Source organism: Balearica regulorum, chromosome 3 (assembly GCF_011004875.1).
Source record: "Balearica regulorum gibbericeps isolate bBalReg1 chromosome 3, bBalReg1.pri, whole genome shotgun sequence".
NCBI classification, from domain to species: domain Eukaryota; kingdom Metazoa; phylum Chordata; class Aves; order Gruiformes; family Gruidae; genus Balearica; species Balearica regulorum.
Window position 1 is genome coordinate 94,047,338 of NC_046186.1, and position 19,208 is coordinate 94,066,545.

At 40.7% G+C, this 19,208-nt stretch overlaps 1 protein-coding gene across 6 annotated transcripts in view; it reads left to right on the plus strand.

Annotated features, from left to right (window-relative positions):
• Nucleotides 1-19,208, plus strand: part of DAAM2 (dishevelled associated activator of morphogenesis 2) — a 205,642-nt gene that overhangs the window by 132,500 nt on the left and 53,934 nt on the right. For all 6 annotated transcript variants that reach the window (XM_075749014.1, XM_075749017.1, XM_075749019.1 and 3 more), the window contains 3 exons: nt 6,259-6,592; nt 16,452-16,562; nt 17,628-17,731. In XM_075749014.1, coding sequence (XP_075605129.1) covers nt 6,259-6,592; nt 16,452-16,562; nt 17,628-17,731 — 549 coding nt within the window. The remainder of the gene's footprint in view (nt 1-6,258; nt 6,593-16,451; nt 16,563-17,627; nt 17,732-19,208) is intronic.

A 19,208-nucleotide genomic window follows, 5' to 3' on the forward strand; every position in this document is an offset into this window, starting at 1 on the left:
GGTAATGACTATGAAGATCAGATTCTTGACTTCAGATCCCCCTGAACATCCCATGTAATTTGATTCATGTTGGGCAAAATCTCAGCCTCTGCTCTGAACTTTGAATTCAGGCTTCCCCTTATCTTTAGTAATGTGAACTGTTTGGTACAAAGCAGCTAATCCATCTGACATCACCTGGCTTGGCATTCTTCCTGTTCTATGTGTAACTGTGGCATAGAGAAATATTAAGAGACTTTATTGTGTACTGTGTCTTTGAAGGTAAGGTCATCTTTGTTTTTCTGGGAACAATGCTCTGAACAATAGCAAACTAACTAGCACAGAAACCTTTTCCATTTTACACTTTGAAGAGCATTATGCAGAAGCAATAACTATAGTTGATATGATCTCAGGAAACACTTGGTCAAAAAGTTTCTGAATGTCTTTGTACTGGGGCCAAAGTAGGCCAAAGGTGTTTGCATGCACATTATGCTGAAATCATAGTTTCAGAGAGCTTCAATAATGCCTAATCAAACAGGGTATTTTTAGGGGAGATCCAAACCAAACCAAATAAATAGAAACAACTAAAAAAAATTATCTTAAAAAATTTGCATTAAAGTTACATTGACTTGAAGATATTTCTGGGTCGTCTTGCAGAGCTAAGTGGTGATTGTTCTCCCCTTCATTATGTTTAAAAAGTTGACTGCAGGCAGCTTCTCACCTCACGGCATCTACGAGGTAGAGCACATCAGCTTAAACTTCAGTGTTTTACCTCCTGTTGTGATGGGCTGTAAGACAGCACAAAGCCAGATTCTGATGCTCCTCTGAGGCATAAAGTAAAATGCAGCTGGACTTTGTGTTCAAATGGAAGCTAAGACACTACCAATCTCTCAACTCTCACAAAGATTTTAAACCAAAGTCCTGTGCTGTTGAGACTTGATGTAGCGACTCTATTACATTAATGTGGAGCTGGTTTGATGCTTCCTCTGTGAAAGTGATAGCTTTCATTGAGCATAGCCACAGCAGAAAGGCCTCTCTGCTATGTCCAGCTGAAACCCTTTGGTGGCCACTGCTGGTTATTCTGCCCTGTCATTTTGAATAGGACAGACCAGCCTCCTTGTTGAAAGCAAGGTAATAGGGAAGAAGAGAGAGAAATGTCTTTTCCTCAAAGCCTTACAAGGTTTTCCTTCTCAGACCTATATTGCTTCTGCTGGATCCCCTTGACAACAGCGTGTTGCTTCATCTGTTTATAATAACCCTAACAAGCTTCAGTACAAGCATCTATGAGCCGCCCTATAAAGTGTTCTCTTCTAAATCGCTGGCGATGGTTATGGGACTTTTTTTTTTTTTTAAATAGTTAAGCCAAGCCAAATTTTGAGTTAAGTCCTATGTCTCAACTAATTTCCAGCGACTCAATTTGTTAGCTGCCAAATGGGCTGAATGCCAATGCCTGATCAACAAGCCAATTTCTTCTTGATGGAAAGGTTGCAGTAGAGAGGCCCTCGACTCCATCAAATCCCTCTCATAAGCAGCACGATACTCAAGCCTTCAAAATACTAGTCTTTCTAGTTGAATTTGGACATCAAATCCTATTTTCCTTGCCTCTTCTGTTCATCAGGCCTCTGAAAAAAATAGAGACCTAAATTCACACAGGATGAACTGTCTGGGATCCATTTGTGATGGTAGGGTACACGGGGGCTCTGACAGCTTACCAAGAAGCTCTTCTGCTTGAATTCTCTGATCTAGAGGAATCAAAAGAAGAAAAATGCATTTGTTTGGCTCTGAGTTTTATTTTACTGTAGAACTGTGTCTCTTCTAGTAGAAAATGCAGAGTACTGGTACTAATCCATGCCTCGATTCCAACCCACCAGTTCTAACAGCCGCAAAAACTGAAGCAGACCTACCCAGACTCAAGTTTCTCTCCTCTTTGGAGAAAAGGTGATAGAAGCATCCCTGGGCAGGTAGCTGGCCGCCTTTGAGCAAGTGCATTTTTTTTCTGTGTTTAGGAGCTGCCCTGAAATAATAAAGCCAGGTTGTGTCCTAGCACGCAGGAACAACCCCAGCCTTAGAGAACAAAAACCCCACATCTGCATCTTGTAAAGGAACACATTTTCTTTTAGGTTTGTAAGAACTTATGACTATAAGCAAGTGTGATGACAAACTATTGGACAGAAGCAGCAAGAGAAGAGCTTTTCTTTTGGTATTTTAGTGCCCAAGAATGGGGTTCGGAAGTGCAGCAAAAGTAAAAACTTACAAGGGACTAAGATAAAAAATATTTTTTGGAACCCCAGAAAAATACCTCCTTTAGTCTGAATCATCACTAACTCCCTTTGCTGTCTGCTTTTCTCCTTTTGTTTAACTCAGATTTACCTCCTGTTATTTTTGTTTGATTTAACCATGTTGCATTCAAGTGCATACTGGAGATGATAATTTATGTGTCCAGCAAGCAAAACCCATTACACTGAATTTTTCAGCAGTTCAGTAGCTGTCAGGATTACGTGTGCCTCCTGTTTCAAAAACTGATGCTGCAGGGAAGTGTAGCCTTGGCTGTTAACCGGGTGGGAACATCCTGCTCTCTGCACACCACGTCATATGATCTTTCTGTCTTTCCTGAGCTGGATCAAGTCTCACAGGGAGGCTGTCCCCCCACTACACTTGGAATCCATCAGTGGGTCATTACATCTTAGGCAGCACCGCATCTGTATTTGGATGAAAGGTTTGTTATTAGAGCTAGCTAACTCATTCTGATCAGCACTCTCTAAAACTTGAAAGACTAAGAGGCGCCCTGCCTTTTAAAGTGTGCTAAACTGGTCAAGTGAGAGTCTGAGGTGAGGTTAGGCTTTAATTTGCTTGTTTAGCACCTATTAAAACACACCCTGCTTTATTTACACTTGAGTTTTTGAATGTGTTAGCATTGGCAAATATGCTTAAATTTACACCTTTCAGTCTAGAACAAGACCTTATTCTGCAGCATACAAGATGTATAGGATGGCAGTCAGTTACATAGGTGTATATTGTGGGGAAGAAGGTACTTCATTGGTATGAGTTGGGTTTGCCTTTGCGCGCACACGTACACATCCCTGCTTACAGACATACAGATGCACAAACACCAAACAGTGTGAGGATTATGGTGCTCAGCCTGTCAGCCAAACTCCCACTTCTTTTTCTCTCCTGTACAGATGTTTAGGTACATACCTCCCCGTATACATGCTCACACCGAGCAAATCCTCATACTGAGAGTGTCTGTTGGCTCAGAAACTGCTATCGCCTTTTGTTTATCTTCCTCTTGCATGATTTCTGGCTTTTCCGGAGAATAGTGAACTAAGTGTTTTGGAAAAGGAAGGTGAAAATCATAATTTGATTCCTGCTTCTGATGTCAGCTGAAATGGGAAGGTACTTGGTTTTGCTTCCTATGGGTAATGCAGCTTACTGTTTGCTCTCTGGACTGGGAAGAGTACAGGAAAATCCCGACATTGTTTTAAATTATGTCATTAATCAAGGTCTGTGGCACACACCACTTTCCTGCGCATGTGTCCTTTTTGGAATGATCTCATACAAACAGTTCTAGAAAAATTGCTCTGCCAGTGAATTTACTAAGGGATTGTACTTAATTGGGACAATGTGACTCCTGTGCATTTAGCTTTTTTTTTTTCCTTTCCCCATAAGGTAAGGTCATCAGAGGCTAAAATACATGAAGGTTGTATTGCCTTGTATGTCTTCCCATAAGACCAGGTGTTCCATCCAAAAGTACATTCAAGGGACCCTTTGCTCAGCTGCTTCTTCAGGATGTTTTCTTTTGTCAGTAGAGCTCTGTACCTTCAGAAGGGTGTCCATCTTAAGTCTTCCCTCAGCCCCAAAACTGAAAAGAACGGCAAAACATCAGCTTTTTTTTTCCTCCCCTAAAAGATGGAGGGAATAACTAAGGTATAGGATGGATTCATAGAACTGAACTTTGGAGGCGAGAAGGAGATTTTAGACTAGTCCCTCCATAGTAGAGGCAAGGAGCAACTCTGCTCTTTAGGCCTAGGGTTAGAGAAATGCTTGGAAGTCATTGGCATCACATTGTGTGGTGCAAGTTGAGTTTGTGCTTATTGTGGTTCCAAATACATCCTTGGCAGCAATTCTTTTAGCCACGAAGGCATTTATTTCAGTCGTCTTTGGCATGCTAGCAGCTAAGTGCATTGCAAAAACTGAAATAAGTTTTAATCTTTCTATAATCAGTTTAAATAATAAACTGCTTTGAGTGACTTACCAAATTTGTGGTGCACAATGTTGATCCCACTCTCTCACCTGGAGGCAGAGAGGTTTTTGCCCCTACGATTTGTTAGGGTAGACAAGATGATGTCTCCGAAGAATGTGCACTCAGACCTGTGTGCAACTTGGCAGAATGTCTTAGCAGGGTTCAACTAAACCTTGTTTTCATTTTTGGTGCACGTGTGTTCCTGTATGTGCTTGCCCTTACTCTGATATTCACTTTAAAATTCAGTTTTGAACAAAACCCAAACCTCAGACTGAAACTTCATTGAAAGCACCAGGCTTTGCCATGTTTCTGGTTAAACTGCTGGCTCAAAGAAGCTGCAAGTTGGCCAATCTATCAGCATAGTGAGCATAACTTTCAGGTAGGCCCTGAAAATTCCTGTGTAGTGTGGGGTGTAACCACTATATGTCAAGTCCATATTATCCAGGAGATACATAAGTATGACTCAGGTTTGTCTTCCTGGTGCAGAGACATGAACAGTAAAATTCAGTCTTTCAGTATGGTGCTTCCATTACTGATGCATATTAGGAGCAGCATCTCATATAAGGGCAGAAAAGAGAAAGACAGCACAATAGGGAGTATCCAACAGGGAGGAAGAGGGGTTAGGTTAAGGCAAAATGATACGGACTTTTGGTATTCTTAATTTGTTTCACAGGTGGCAGTTAACAACCTTTTCATTCGTTTCAGGTGTCTTTCTACATTATGCTGTTTAGAGTGTGGTCATGGACATGTTATTGTTGGTGTACGTTTTGGTAGACTGAAAATTCAAATGTACTTCACATGGTTTTGCATTCAGACATTCTAAAAAAGTGCACCTACCTGAACAACCTGTTAGAGGAGGCAGGAGGCAAAGTGTTCTCAAGAAATCATTTGCAGCCCTTTTCCTATGTTCGAATCCCCATTTTTAAGCCTGGGAACTCAAATGAAGCATTGCTAGAATTATTGGTTTGAACTGACTTAAATAATTCCATTCATTTCTATTGATTTGTCTAGGAGGCTGTCTGCGTGGTCTAATTTGACCCATCTGGATTTTTTAACCTTAGTTTTTAATGAAACTTTAAACTTTTCCAAGGACTTTCACGTATACTGTTTTCATCCTCAGTTTCCATAATCTTATGGCAAATTTTGTGGTAGAATACAGTGGAAACAGATCTCTAACAATGTCAATAATCAAAATAAACCTGTCCTACTATAGGTTCAGTCTTCAGTCTGTCATCTGGTAACTGATTAATTCTGTATTTCCTCTATTTATGATGTTTTTACTGTACATTTTGCTACTGCAGGTTGATAGTGGACCTTTTCCATCCTTAATATACCTCCTCAAACTCAAAACAAACAATCAAACAAAAAATGCAGCAAAGGCCATTTTAGGAGCTTTCTCTTTTACTAAAGAACACATACCTTTTAAACTTTAACTTTATATGTTCCTATATGTATATCACAGGATCAGAGTGTGAAGTCAGTACAGCTCAGAGACTGTAATGAGCGGTAATGAGTTTGCCCCTGTCAGTGTACCCACTCCTGGAGGTGGAAGCCTATAAGTAGTATTGGCTAAAAGTTTGACCTAAGTCTAAAAATGGTTTTCAAGATAAGCTGAACCCGTAAGTGTGGTGATGAGTCTGTATGAAAATGTATCTTGTGTGTATTGGCATGTATGTAAGACGTAGCAATTTGAAAGAATCTGTTTAGCCTTAAAAATGCAGCAACTATTGGAGTGGGCCACAGCAGGTAGTTGGTGGTGAGTGCAACAAAGAACACAGCAACCTAACAGTAGAGTCATAAGGTGATAGAATATATTTACCCTGAAACTATGTGACACATCATTATTAGCTAGTCTGTTTTCTCTGTTTTGTTTGATTTGGTTTGGTTTGTTTTTCTTAATTACCTGGGAATTCTTCTGTGAACTTTAGGCTAAAAACTAGCCAGCTTTTACAGATGCAGGGTTGAATAATATGGTGTCTTTTGAATAAACTGCCTTTGGTCTGCTTTCCTTATTTTTCATATCTATTCCCCGCCCCTGCCAGGTTTGTGACCAGGTTTATTGAGCTGGATGGCCTGAGCTGTTTGCTGAACTTCCTGAAGAGCATGGACTATGAGACCTCAGAGAGCCGTATACACACATCCGTTATAGGGTGTATCAAGGCACTGATGAACAACTCCCAAGGACGGGCTCATGTCCTGGCTCATCCAGAGAGCATCAACATCATCTCCCAGAGCTTACGGACTGAGAACATTAAGACCAAGATTGCTGTGCTGGAGATCCTAGGGGCTGTCTGCTTGGTACCAGATGGTCACAAAAAAGTCTTGCAAGCCATGCTTCATTATCAAGTCTATGCTGCAGAAAGAACAAGATTCCAGGTATGAGGAGGATATTTTGCCAGAAATACCCAGTATGATGAATCTCTGCAGGGAGTGATTTTTACAGTGCATGTACTGCAAACTTGCTAGGTAGTAAAAAGGCATTATTTCTCATTTTGTTTCAGGAAGGGCACTTCCTCAAATAGATTATTAGCATATATATATATTTTTTTTTTAAGACCTGATTGCTTGTTGTTAATGCTACCTTAAAATCTTCTATATTTTTGCCTTGAAATGAGGGTTTGATATGTTAAATAAAAGCTGTTAACCTGTTCGTACTCTAACCCCGATGGTGTTTCTGGGATGGTAGTTATTTGGTTTGCCTAGAAGCCGAAGCCACAGAGTTCCAGGAGCCTCTGTCCTGATTTTAAAGCCCTTAATTTAGTATTAAAAGAGTTGTGGATTAAATAATGGACAGTGGAGGCACTTCAATTGCCACGCCACTTAGCAATCGACTTGTGAATTGTCACCACTTAGCAATTGTTAGCTCATATATCTCCCATTCTGAACACAGAGGGAAACTCAGTCTCAGAGGCTTGAGGTAGGTCAGTAGATCATTGACAGGCTTTTATTGTGGATACTGCTGGCTGCTGTTACAATGTTCCTCTTCCTAGTGAAGTGAGCACCTTTACAAAGAGATATAATAGAATCTGTTGCTGAGTATGAAGCTGTAGCTTCTAAACTTTGGGGTAACCTCACCCACTTACTATTCATTCTTAGGTGAAATGATAAGGGTGGCATTGGAGCCAACAGGCCCTGGGTCCTAGTTTCTGTCAGCCTTTATCTCCTGCCTCCTTCTCAGCTAATGCATCAGTGGATTTGGGGCTACGACGAGCTATGACTGTAAAAGTGAATAGGGGAGTCTGTGCTCATGAACAGTAGCTGCCTATGTTTGTTGTTAGAACTGAATGCGCTATGGGATTTGCTGACTGTGACTCAGACCTGAGACTGGGATGCAGGACATCTTCGCGTGGTCCTGGCAGCCAAGATGGCAAACCACATCCTAGGGTGCATCAGACACAGTATAACCAGCTGGTCAAAAAGGGTGATTATCCCACTGTATTCAGCATTGGTGTGGCCTCATCTTGAATCCTCTGTGAAGTTCTGGGCCCCACAATTCAAGAAGGATGTGAAGGTCCTTGAATGTGTCCACAGAAGAGTAACAAAGCTGGTGAAAGGGCTGAAAGACCTCATTGTTCTCTACAGCTTCCTGGGGAGAGGAAATAGAGATGGAGATGCTGAGCTCTTCCCCTGGTATCCAGAGTGATAGGATGTGTGGGAATGGTTCAAAGCTGCACCAAAGGGGAGGTTTAGACTGGACATGAGGAATTGTTTCTTTACTGAGAGGGTGGTCAAACACTGGAACAGGCTTCCTAGAGATGTGGTCGATGCCCCAAGCCTGGCAGTGTTTATGAGACGTTTGGACAATGCCCTTAATGTGCTTTAAGTTTTGGTCAGCTCTGAATTGGTCAGGCAGTTGGACTAGATGATCATTGTAGGTCACTTCCAACTGAAATAGTCTGGTCTATTCTCTTCTGTTTACCTACATGTGGCATTGGCAGGTACACCCCTCTATGTGCACTGCTCCATCCAGCTGGCACTCTAGTAATTAGCTGAAATGGAGCATCCTTCCTGAATTAATTTGACATTCTTGCATATCTTGGAGAGAGGTGAGAGTAACCTCAGATGCTCAGCAAAAAGCAGTGGTAACTCACAGCCCTGACAACACTTGTGCTCCTGTGTTAACTTATAGTTACTTGACCAAGTCCATATGGGAGATAGATGCTGAGTTTACTCACTGTCTCCTCTTTGGGTCCTTGCTCACTCTCTCTTTTCTTTTTTTCTCTCTTCTTTTCTTTTTTTTTTTTTTTTAACTGGTTTAAAATTTACCAAATAACTGAGATAAGTTATTGCTGGGCAAAGTATGGTAGCACAGGTCTCGTTGTGAGCTTTTGAGGAATCTGGTGTAATGATTTGCAGATGCTTACTAACTCTCACATTCATGAAAGAATACTTTGCATAAATACTTGCTTTTGTCAAAATGTTTTTCCATTGGGGAAAAAATGAAAGATAAATGGATACTGTCTCTTTTTTTATTTCTTAAACAAAACAAAAAACCTACACCCCAAACCCAAAAGGATTTAGCAGAAGGGATGTGCTCTTGTTTGCAATTTCTAACGCTTGTGTCTAGATGCTGAAATGGGATCTTCCACTACGCACAGCAATAGCTTAAGTTTAAGTTTGAGGAGGTACGGGTTCATCCAAAGATAATCCTTATCCATCTTCAGTCATTTTCTTCTAACAGAGACTGGGGATTTTTTAAATGCCGATACAACAGATGTGATCATGGTCTTCCTTACATTTTTGTGGAAGGTTCTATGATACTCTAGGACTTGTCAGTCAAGAAAGTGTTATATGTCTTTGCCTCTTGCCCTCCTACACCTGTGTCTCAGAACATCTTGCAGCTCATTATCAAGAGAAACATTCACTGTAATTTGACTATGGGAGGCCATTTTAAGAAAAGGATGAGCTGACAATGCTTATCCTATACATTTACTGTAAATTTTAGAGATGCGGTGTACAATCAAAGCCTGTTTTTTCTTTATCCTATTCCTGAGAGTAATCTTTGTAACCCAGACTTTGAAAATATCTGAAGAGATCCTTCAGGTTTCAAACTGAACTCTTTTGGGGATGTGTTTCCTGTAGCTTGAGCAACCAGCAGCATCATTCAGTTTATTGAAGTGTCCAAATCGTTCAGAGCTTGCAGCTTTAGGTTGACTTTGGCCACACCTCATCACTGTTATGTTGAAAATGATACCCCATAACTGGGGATTTGGCAGAACCAAGACATAAGAATTCTTTCTGTGAAAAGTAATAAAAAGTGTACTAAACTGTAGGAACAGGAGAAACATACTTTGAATGTGCAGAGTAGGAATTTATTCATTTGGCTCTATGGTTCATTATTGCAGACTGATTCTAATGGGAGGGAAAAAAGGAAAGCTGGGAACTGTAAAGGCACTGATCTGTAAGACAATGGCCAAATTAGAGACGCAGTACCTAACAGGAGAATAATTTCAGATTCTCAGTTTTGGCAATCAAACTTGTTTCTTTTGAAGTAAAAAGAGTGGGGCTTTCTGGAAACTGTACTGAGCTCACTTTTATTGGGATGTCCAACAAGTAATTTACAGGTAACACTGACCTCTGACCACATCAGTGCAATTGTTGCTCTTCCTTAAGTTGCCTTCCTGACAACAGTGGTTGATAATCTTCATTCCTTTCAGCCATCTCGCTCTCAATTTATCCCTCCTGATCTACAAAAGCTGGTACTTTGTTTGTACACTATGCATTTGGATTTGTTTTCCCCTCTTGCAGATTGCAGTAAATCTGAGTCCTACTCTCCCCATATCATCTGTGCTGAGCAGCACTATGTACTTTGAGGAATCAGGAGGTAAACGTAAGAAACACTGTTCCAGATCTATTTTTTCCCAAAAACCTTTCTTTTTCTTTGTTTCCTTTTTTCTTTGTTTCCTTCTTTTTTTTTTTTTTTTTCCTTCTTGCAGAGGAATATCACGATGATGAATAAAAATTTGGGGTGCATGGTTCTGCTTCCACTCCTCTGTGTCAGAAGGAGAAAGAGAGGTTCAGAATTATTTACTGGCAGCCGTCTAAAACTTGAGCTTATGTATAATTTGCTGCTGACAACTTTAGATAGGAACACTGATTCTTTCCAATTTGTACCTGCTCAAGTGTGGTGGAGTGATGTAAAGATCACGTCTTTAACATGGTAATGTAAAACATGGCATGTTTTCTTGAATATTAGAAGTTATCGCTGGACAGTGTTCTAAGCACAACTCTTGCTACCTGGCAACAAAGGACCTAGCAATTGGTGAATTAGTAGAGAAGGAAAGCTGCGACTTAAGATACGGTTCTTACTAAACTTGCATTGGCTCTGTCCTGCTATAGCTCCTACTATTTGAATTGAAAACTTACAGTTTTATACTAGTGTATCTAAAGTCAAAATCAAAATTACAGTGAGATTCCTGAGTAATAGAAATACTTGTAATCTCAATTAATTTAACTAAATTGCACCGGGTCATATCAACTGAAGAGCGCTAATCAAACTGTACTGAAATATTTTGGAAAGGATGTCTTTGCTTTTTAACGTGTTTGGCTTTTTTGAATTCAAGTTAATGGAAAATATAGATAGAAATTTTATTAATATGAAGGACTATCTTCTTAAAAAAAATTCATATTTTGCTCTGAATGCAAAGTCTGATGTAAAATACTGCTTCTTTCTAAATTGCTAGCATTTCCTCTACTGACTGCAATTATCAATCTCATCCTTAACTTCAGAGTGACTCTAAAGCTATGGGAGATTCTCCAGAATTTACTCTTCTTTGTTGAGACTTCAGTCTTCACTCGAGTGTCTTTCAGTACTACAACTTCACTCTATATCTCTGCTGTTCAGCATGTTCATGGGTCTATAGGGATCATCTTTGTCTTGGCACTTGCAACAAGATTCTGTACTTTATATTTGTGTCTGAATTTATATTGTGGCTATTCCTATTTTCTCACATTTGCCACAGCTTCTTGATGGCGCTGATCGCTTTGCCTGCTTTAATCTTTGACCCTTCTTCCATGCTGCCTTTCTGCCTGGAATAACACTCCGTTTAATGTCCAACAGGCAGTCTACAGTTCCTCTTTTAAGATACTCCTTGAAAACTGTCCTCTTCAGCATAGTGTTCCATCTTTACTCAAATACCACAATAATATAAAGGCATGCCTTCAATCTCCTTCCTGAGGCAATCTGGAAAAGCTCTGTCTTTTCTTTATCCAATTTTTGTTTGAAATATGCTGCTTTGCCTACAAATCTCCTCTCCCCCTTAAAGAAGAGAGATGAAAGAAAACATTGGAAAGCCGAGCATAAACCCTCAAAGCAGAAATGTGGAATTAGGAAGACGAGCCCTTGCTGTCCTTGCTAGGATTCTTTTCCATCCAACGTATTCAAAATTGGTACTAAGTGTGATTCTGTCACTGGCTTGCTGTGTGACCATGAAAATGTTGCTTTATCTTGAATTTCTTGGGTGCTTTTCTTGTGAAGATGAAGGTTTCTAAAATGCTGAAAACTGAGAATGAAGAGTCTCTGATTGTAGTGTCGTTTATGTCTGCATTATCCTATTTATGACTGTTTTCCTTTCTGAAAAGGGCACAATCTTACTCTTCCCTAAGCTGTTGCCTTTTGATTATTGTTATTCTTGCTGCTTTCCCTCGTTTCTCCTGTGGAGTGAATGTATTGTGTTATGACATTGTAACATGTTGTACTTTTTAATGTGCCATATTTTGAATCAAACTAATGTTACAAAGTCATAATGCTGTACTGGCCCAGAAAAGTATATCAGGATGTTCCAGTGTCCTTCCAGCCTAGTTTGCTATCTGAAACACCCTCCCTGTGGGGAGAAAGAATTTTCCTTTTAGTCTTGAGAGGACCAAGGTGTTAGATACTGTCTGCAAGGAGCTGATTTCACTTGCCTGTGAAAATATTAACTGGGCTGCTTTGGGCAGAACACTCTTGTTTTCCTCTTTAATGCTGCTAGAAATTTTGAAGCTTGAGGTGAAGGAACAAAGGAAGCTTGATATTGTCAGTTGAAAAGGTGGAAATTATGAGCATTCTTCCAGAGCCCCCTTGCCTGGTTTGTATTAAACACCATCAGTACAGACCATAATCTGTAGGGAGAAATCTGATCAATTTGGAATTGTTGTAGAGGAGCTAACAAGGAACAAATTAAAATCCTGTATTCCCACTTGATTTGCTTCTTCCCCTCAGGGCTCATCCAAAGCCTTTTGAGGTTTGCTGCAGATTGAATGAAACCCTACCGAATGTCAGTGATGAGGAATAATGGGATTAAGTGAGGAAAGTTTTGCTTAAATAGTAGGAAAAACCTTTACAACCATAAGATCAATTGGGCCACAGAGCTGGCTGCCAAGAGGTGTGGTGAAATCTTTTTCACAGGAAATGTTCGAGTGAAGACTTGAACCGCAGCCATTTGCAAAGGGTTGGAGATATTGGAGTTCGGCCACAGTGTGTGGGCGTAGACTCTGATCTTTAGGAATTGCATGATCTTACAGTGTTTCCTTCTAGAGCTGAACAATTGCATGAAGATGTGCTGCTCTTTAGTTTGCTTAGGGCAACCCAGAGTTTTGCTCTGAATTTGGCTTGGCCCCCACTGCATTCTTCTCCTAGTTCAGCCTTCTGAAATGAGGGATAGAAGACTTTTGTTAACATCCTTCAACCTGACTGGATGCTGTATCTGATAGGTTGTTGCATAGATTCTAGCATGTTTGTAAAATCTGTAGGAATATATGGTAGGAATGACTGAAGAAAATCATCCTTGGTTTCGATGCTTCTGTAGTAATGGCTACTTAAATTATTCCAGGAAGACACATGTGCTTTGGATGTGTCAAATCTGACAGTAACAGAACTAAATTCTCTCATGTATTACATTTCTGCTTATTTGTCAAGTTGAAGTTAGTGAATTTAAAGACTGCTTAAATAGTCATTGTCAGAGATAAGGTGCTGGACTGACCATCAGTCTGACTCAGTAGGGCATTTCATATATTTTTATGTAAGACTCATTCCTATTTCTAACAAAATGAGGGACGGGTTGGTATTTGATCATAATATAAGTACTGGGAAATCATGGATGCGATGGAAGTTCAAATGCCAGCAGTAGGGACATTTGCAAGTGCCAGCTGGACAATTTAGAAGATGCAAGAAAAAGGAGTTTACGAAATCAAATTTGCTTGATAGAGAACATACTATGCTGCGATATAAGAACAGCTGTCAGGAGCAGTGTATGATAGATCAAAAGATTTTTATTCAAAAACAAGCAAAGGGTTTGCATGAAGCCAGGAGGGTATTCTTTCCACAGGGGAATGTGCAGGAGGATATTCGCCCTCTTTCTTGAGACAAATCTCCATGGTGATGTCCATTTGCTACAGGAAACAAGACAGACCTATGAAACTGATGACTAGCACAGGAAAGATTTTGCTATGAATGAACACTTTCAGTAGCCAGGGACAGAAGACTGACTAAAGGAAAATGAACTTCCTTACTCAGCATCATAGCTTCAAAATATTATTTAGACGGATCTGCTGAGCTGAACACTAAAAAGTTATTTTTGCCTAACTTCTTGGGAAGAGTAAAAAGAATTCTGTCTTTTCTACTACATCAGCAAAACAAATATATGACTTTGGGGCATTTATTATTAATGCTGGAATGAAACACATACAATTGAACTGTCAGATCTCAAGTGGAATTTGTTACTCTTCCAGTAAAGAAAATCATCCTTGGAATTATGAATCGATCAGAGAAGATCCTGAAGAGAAGATTCATGGTCATCAGCACAAAGCTAAAAGTAGAGTTGCTTTCATGGCTAATCAGTTTCTTCATATAACCTCTTTGGTAAATATTCAAGTGAAATTAATCCTAAATAGACCATATAAGGCACAAGCTACCATCATTATTTGTCTAGTCTTTTTTCTTCTTTGTCTCCTGATGTTCACAAGACTATGGTGAAATATCTATATGTATGTAGAGATTAGACCAAAAGAATTTCTGTGCTAAACACCCCCGGAATGCAATATATCCTTTCTATTTGGTTAACAGGGAGACATACGGTCTCTGGGGAGACCTTATAGCAGCCTCTCAAATATATAAGGGGATCTTATAAGAAAGATGGAGAAAGACTTTATAACAGGGCCTGTAGTGACAGGACAAGGGATAATGGTTTTAAACTAAAAGATGCTAGATTTAGATTGGATAAAAGGAAGAGATTTTTTTTTTTTTTTTTTTTTTTTTATGATGAGGGTGGTGAAGCACTGGAACAGGTTACCCAGAGAAGTTGTAGATGCCCCATCATTGGAAACATTCAAGGTCAGGCTGGACGGGAATTTAAGCAACCTGGTCTAGTTGAACACGTCCCTGCCCGTTGCAGGAGCGTTGGACTAGATGAACTTAAAAGATCGTTTCCAACTCACATCATTCTATGATTCTGTAACAAGGAAACTGGAGCTTAACTGTGCTTTCAGTGGAACTGTATAATTCAGCTTTGAGCTTTGGAGCTGTATGCTGTGTTGGGTTTGCGTGGCAAGGTTTTGGTAGCGGGGGGGCTACAGGGGTGGCTTCTGTGAGAAGTTGCTAGAAGCTTCCCCTGTGTCTGATAGAGCCAATGCCAGCCGGCTCCAAGACGGACCCGCCGCTGGCCAAGGCCAAGCCAATCAGCGCCTCTGTGATAACATATTTAAGAAGGAAAAAAAACCAGTTAGAGGGAGCTTTTGCAGCCAGAGAGAGGAGTGAGAAGATGTAAGAAACTCTGCAGACACCAAGGTCAGTACAGAAGGAGGGGCAGGAGATGCTCTAGGCGCCGGAGCAAGATTCCCCTGCAGCCCGTGGTGAAGACCATGGTGAAGCAGGCTGTCCCCCTGCAGCCCATGGAGGAAGGGTGAGGGGGTGTAGAGATTCCACCTGCAGCCCGCGGAGGACCCCACGCCAGAGCAGGTGGAGGCACCTGAAGGAGGCTGTGACCCCGTGGGAAGCCCAGGCTGGAGCAAGCTCCTGGCAGGACCTGTGGATCCGTGGAGAGAGGAGCCCACGCCAGAGCAGGTTTGCTGGCAGGACTTGTGACCCCGTGGGGGACCCACGCTGGAGCAGTTTGCTCCTGAAGGACTGTAGCCTGTGGGAGAGACCCACGCTGGAGCAGTTCGTGAAGGACTGTCTCCCGTGAGAGGGACCCCACGCTGGAGCAGGGGAACAATGAGAGGAGTCCTCCCCCTGAGGATGAAGAAGCAGCAGAAACACCGTGTGAGGAACTGACCGTAACCCCCACTCCCCGTCCGCCTGTGCCACCGAGGGGGGGCGGAGGTTGAAGCCAGGAGTGAAGTTGAGCCTGGGAAGATGGGAGGGGTGGGGGGAGGTGTTTTAAGATTTGGTTTTATTTCTCATTCCTCTACTCTGTTTTGCTTAGTAATAAATAAGATGAATTCCCTCTCTAAGTTCGGTCTGTTTTGCTTGTGACGATAATTAGTGAATGATCTCTCCCTGTCCTTGTCTTGACCCATAAGCTTTTCGTTGTGCTTTTTCTCCCCTGTCTAATGAAAGAGGGGAGTGATAGAGTGGCTCTGGTGGGCACCTGGCCCCCAGCCAGGGTCAACCCACCACAATGCACAAGGCGATATATATGTTATTTGCAAATCCCCAAAAGGAGCTTACCAAGAGGTAGGTAATTACTTTGTGTGAAGTAGTTGTAAGTGAAGGAACAAGGAGAAATCTTCTAAGGTTCAGGTGTAGGTTTTATTCCTCAAAAGACAGCCTCTCTTCAGAATTCTCTCCTCCTGTATACATGAGTGCAATCTATCCTGCTAAGATCCAAGAAAACAATGAAAATTACTTGAGTGATGTGAGTAGAAAGGATGTAGGAATCTGATGCTATTTTTCTGCATGTCTAAACTCTCTGTCATAGCCACCATACAGAGTTAACTGACTAGGAAGGGCATCATTCTGCTGCTTTCTTAGATCATGTTGGCAGGAACATAAAGGGCATCTGCTTTTTCTCAAATAATAGCTTGTTTAAAAAAAGACTTTTTTTTTTTTTTTCATTAGGATCAGGTGGGCATTTTATTCCTATCGCTATTCTTCATTTGTTTATTGTGGCATGCTCAAAATTGCTAACAACCTTGTCTGAAAAAAAAATATTTCTTTAGCAAATCAAAAGAAGACTGTGTGCATATCCCGTGAACAGTGTGCAAAATGGTGCAAGAAATTAGATTACATCCTCTAACCCAGCCTGCTGTTCTGTTTCAGACATTGTTGAACGAGCTAGATCGAAGCATGGGGCGATACCGAGATGAAGTAAATCTCAAAACAGCCATCATGTCCTTTATCAATGCTGTTCTGAATGCTGGTGCTGGTGAGGTGAGTCACTGCCCTGGAAATTCCTTCTAAAAGTTATTCTTGAATTAATTTACCTTAGAAATGGCTAGTAGATTAAGTCACAAATCTTGTGTTATTGCATGGATATAGTATGTGGAAAATAATGCTTAATTGTTAATATCAGTCTTAGAATGTCTTCCATATTATTTCATTCCCAGCCTCTTCTAATATAACATCGACTACTTGCACTGAAATGATTGCTTTGGATTTTTTTAGTTTGTTGTTTGGGGTTTTTTTAAAAGAACTGCAAAGCATTTACATCTTGATTTCAGCTTTTTAGAAAACATTTTGGTTTACCTTCAGAAATGTTTTGAAATATTAATTTGTTTTGATTCAAAGACAAAGTCAAAATATTTTGATTTAAAAATGTCAAAGGGAGACATTTCAGAGGCAGTTTGTTGTTTTTATTTCATTAACAAGACTTTCTTTTGAGTCTAGAGGATATTGTAAAGTGATTTTGTTTCATGAAAAGTGTTAGTTTTGTTAGGTTGTCTTTTTTTGGTGGGGTTTTTTGTGGTTTTGGGGTTTTTTTTGGGGTTTTTTTTGTTAAATCGCAACAGACAACAAGCTTCTAAGAGCTCTGTCTGGCAATGTATTTGTCTATCTGCAGCAGTCCTGTAACATCTCACTGAATAGGTGTCAAGTTTGCCAGAGTATATGGTGATTTTATGACAAATAAACATAAAAACTAGGAGGAAGACTGCAGTGCTGTTCATCTGTAGCAGGAGGCAGACCGCTAATGGTCTAGCAGGACAGACACCAATAACTTTACGTTCTTTATGTAACAACGTGGAGTGTGCTGTGCTTCTGACTGGACATGCAGAACTCATTGTAGGTAGATGAGGACTGTATTTTTGAGTGAAACACAGGCAAAGGCATTATTTTAATTTTTTTTTTACTTACTTTACTGGAATTAATTATCCTGTGAATTTGGTGTCAGGACAGAGGATATTAAAAAGGGAAGAACCGAGGTTTTAAGCAATTTTTTTTTCAATGTGATTAGAAGCTTTTGGAACCCAATAACTTGGTTTTCCCACACTTTTTAAGGACAATTTGGAGTTCCGATTACACCTACGATATGAATTTCTAATGCTGGGAATTCAGCCCGTCATTGACAAGCTAAGAGGACATGAGAATGCCACACTGGACCGGTAAGACATGTTTTCTGAGACCAGTTATTGATCAACAGAAAGAGTTCTTAGAAACTCTTCTCCATTTGGGTTTCAGATTTGAGCACAAAGCCATCTCTCTCTCTCCCTAAAACTGACTCCCTTTAAAGACAAAAAGGAGATTTGTCCTTAAAATTAAAATCAGCAGATGAAGTAGGAGACATACATACTAAATTGGCAGTGGCTGTGGCAAGGAGTTCCTGAATTGCTTTTCTTCTAAGCTGGAGACAGCAATCAGAATGAAAAAAATACAATAATTTAAAAAAATCTAATTCTTTTCTCTTGTAGCAAAACTGGAACAAAAGCCTGCCATGGTAGGCAGGAGGGAAGCTAGTACTTCATTGAGACTGAGTATGTGTGGTCAAAGCGCAGGTTCTGAGTTTCCGAGGTTTTTCTTTAGGCTCAGTGATCTAGCTTGTTCCATGCCCTCCCAAACTGTGGCACTGGCACAACTATGAGAGAAGAGGCACCTGTGGTAGATGAAGAGGTAGAGATGCCAAAGGGGCAAGAGAGCAGAATGAGGAGCATCTACCTTGTGCTACTGCACAATATGTAACATTGAATGGGACCTTCAAATTACTGTGTTAAAAGTAATATGGATAATACATGCTTTCTCCACTAGCAATTCCTTATTTTGCCACAGTAATTGAAGCTGCTAATGACCTTAAATTTAAACCCTTCACCAAGCCACATGCTGAAATAAACTTGGAGTAAACAATCTGAACAATTTGACTGAGATGCTTCAAGAAGCTAAAAGACTGATGGACCAACGAAAAGCCTGGTAAAATTCATTTGCTTAACAAAATGGAGCATTTTAAGGTGTAAGAGCAAGAAGCTGTGGGAGTCTACCTTCTCCCCTGACCACATTAAGCTTTGTGGAGAGGCATTGACCTGCTGATGTGCTGCTATCCCTTATTGTCTGCTACTTCAAGCCCCTTCCTACAGAGCAGGGCTGATTTGTAGGTATCTGATATCTGGGATTTCCTAGATTCAAGTGTCAAGTTTGCCAAAGCTCATGGTGAAAAACCTATGGATCAGGCTATGACTGCAGCTTTCAGGGTGCTGTTTTCTCAAACATCCACTGTCAGGATCTGCTATAGGGTGATAGAGCTGTCTCTGGGGGCAAATGTAATGTGCCTGAGATTCTGTGTAAGCACCAGGTTAGCATCAACTGCCTGTCATAAAGAGTGGCCTCACACCTTTCTGCAGGTGGAGGCATACACCTGTGTGTTAATGTCACAGGGAAAGATTGCATGCAGTTCTATGTGTCTGTGGTTTGCCACACAGCTGGAACCAATAATGTTACTTTTGGTCTACAACATTATAACCAAGAAGAGAATCTGTCCTGAAGGCAATCTCTGTTCCTTCGGTCAGTAATCAAGAGTGTTTAGGACGGGCTTAGGGTCACTTTTGGATTTTACAAGTTACCGTGATGAGAATGACAACAGAGATTTGAGAG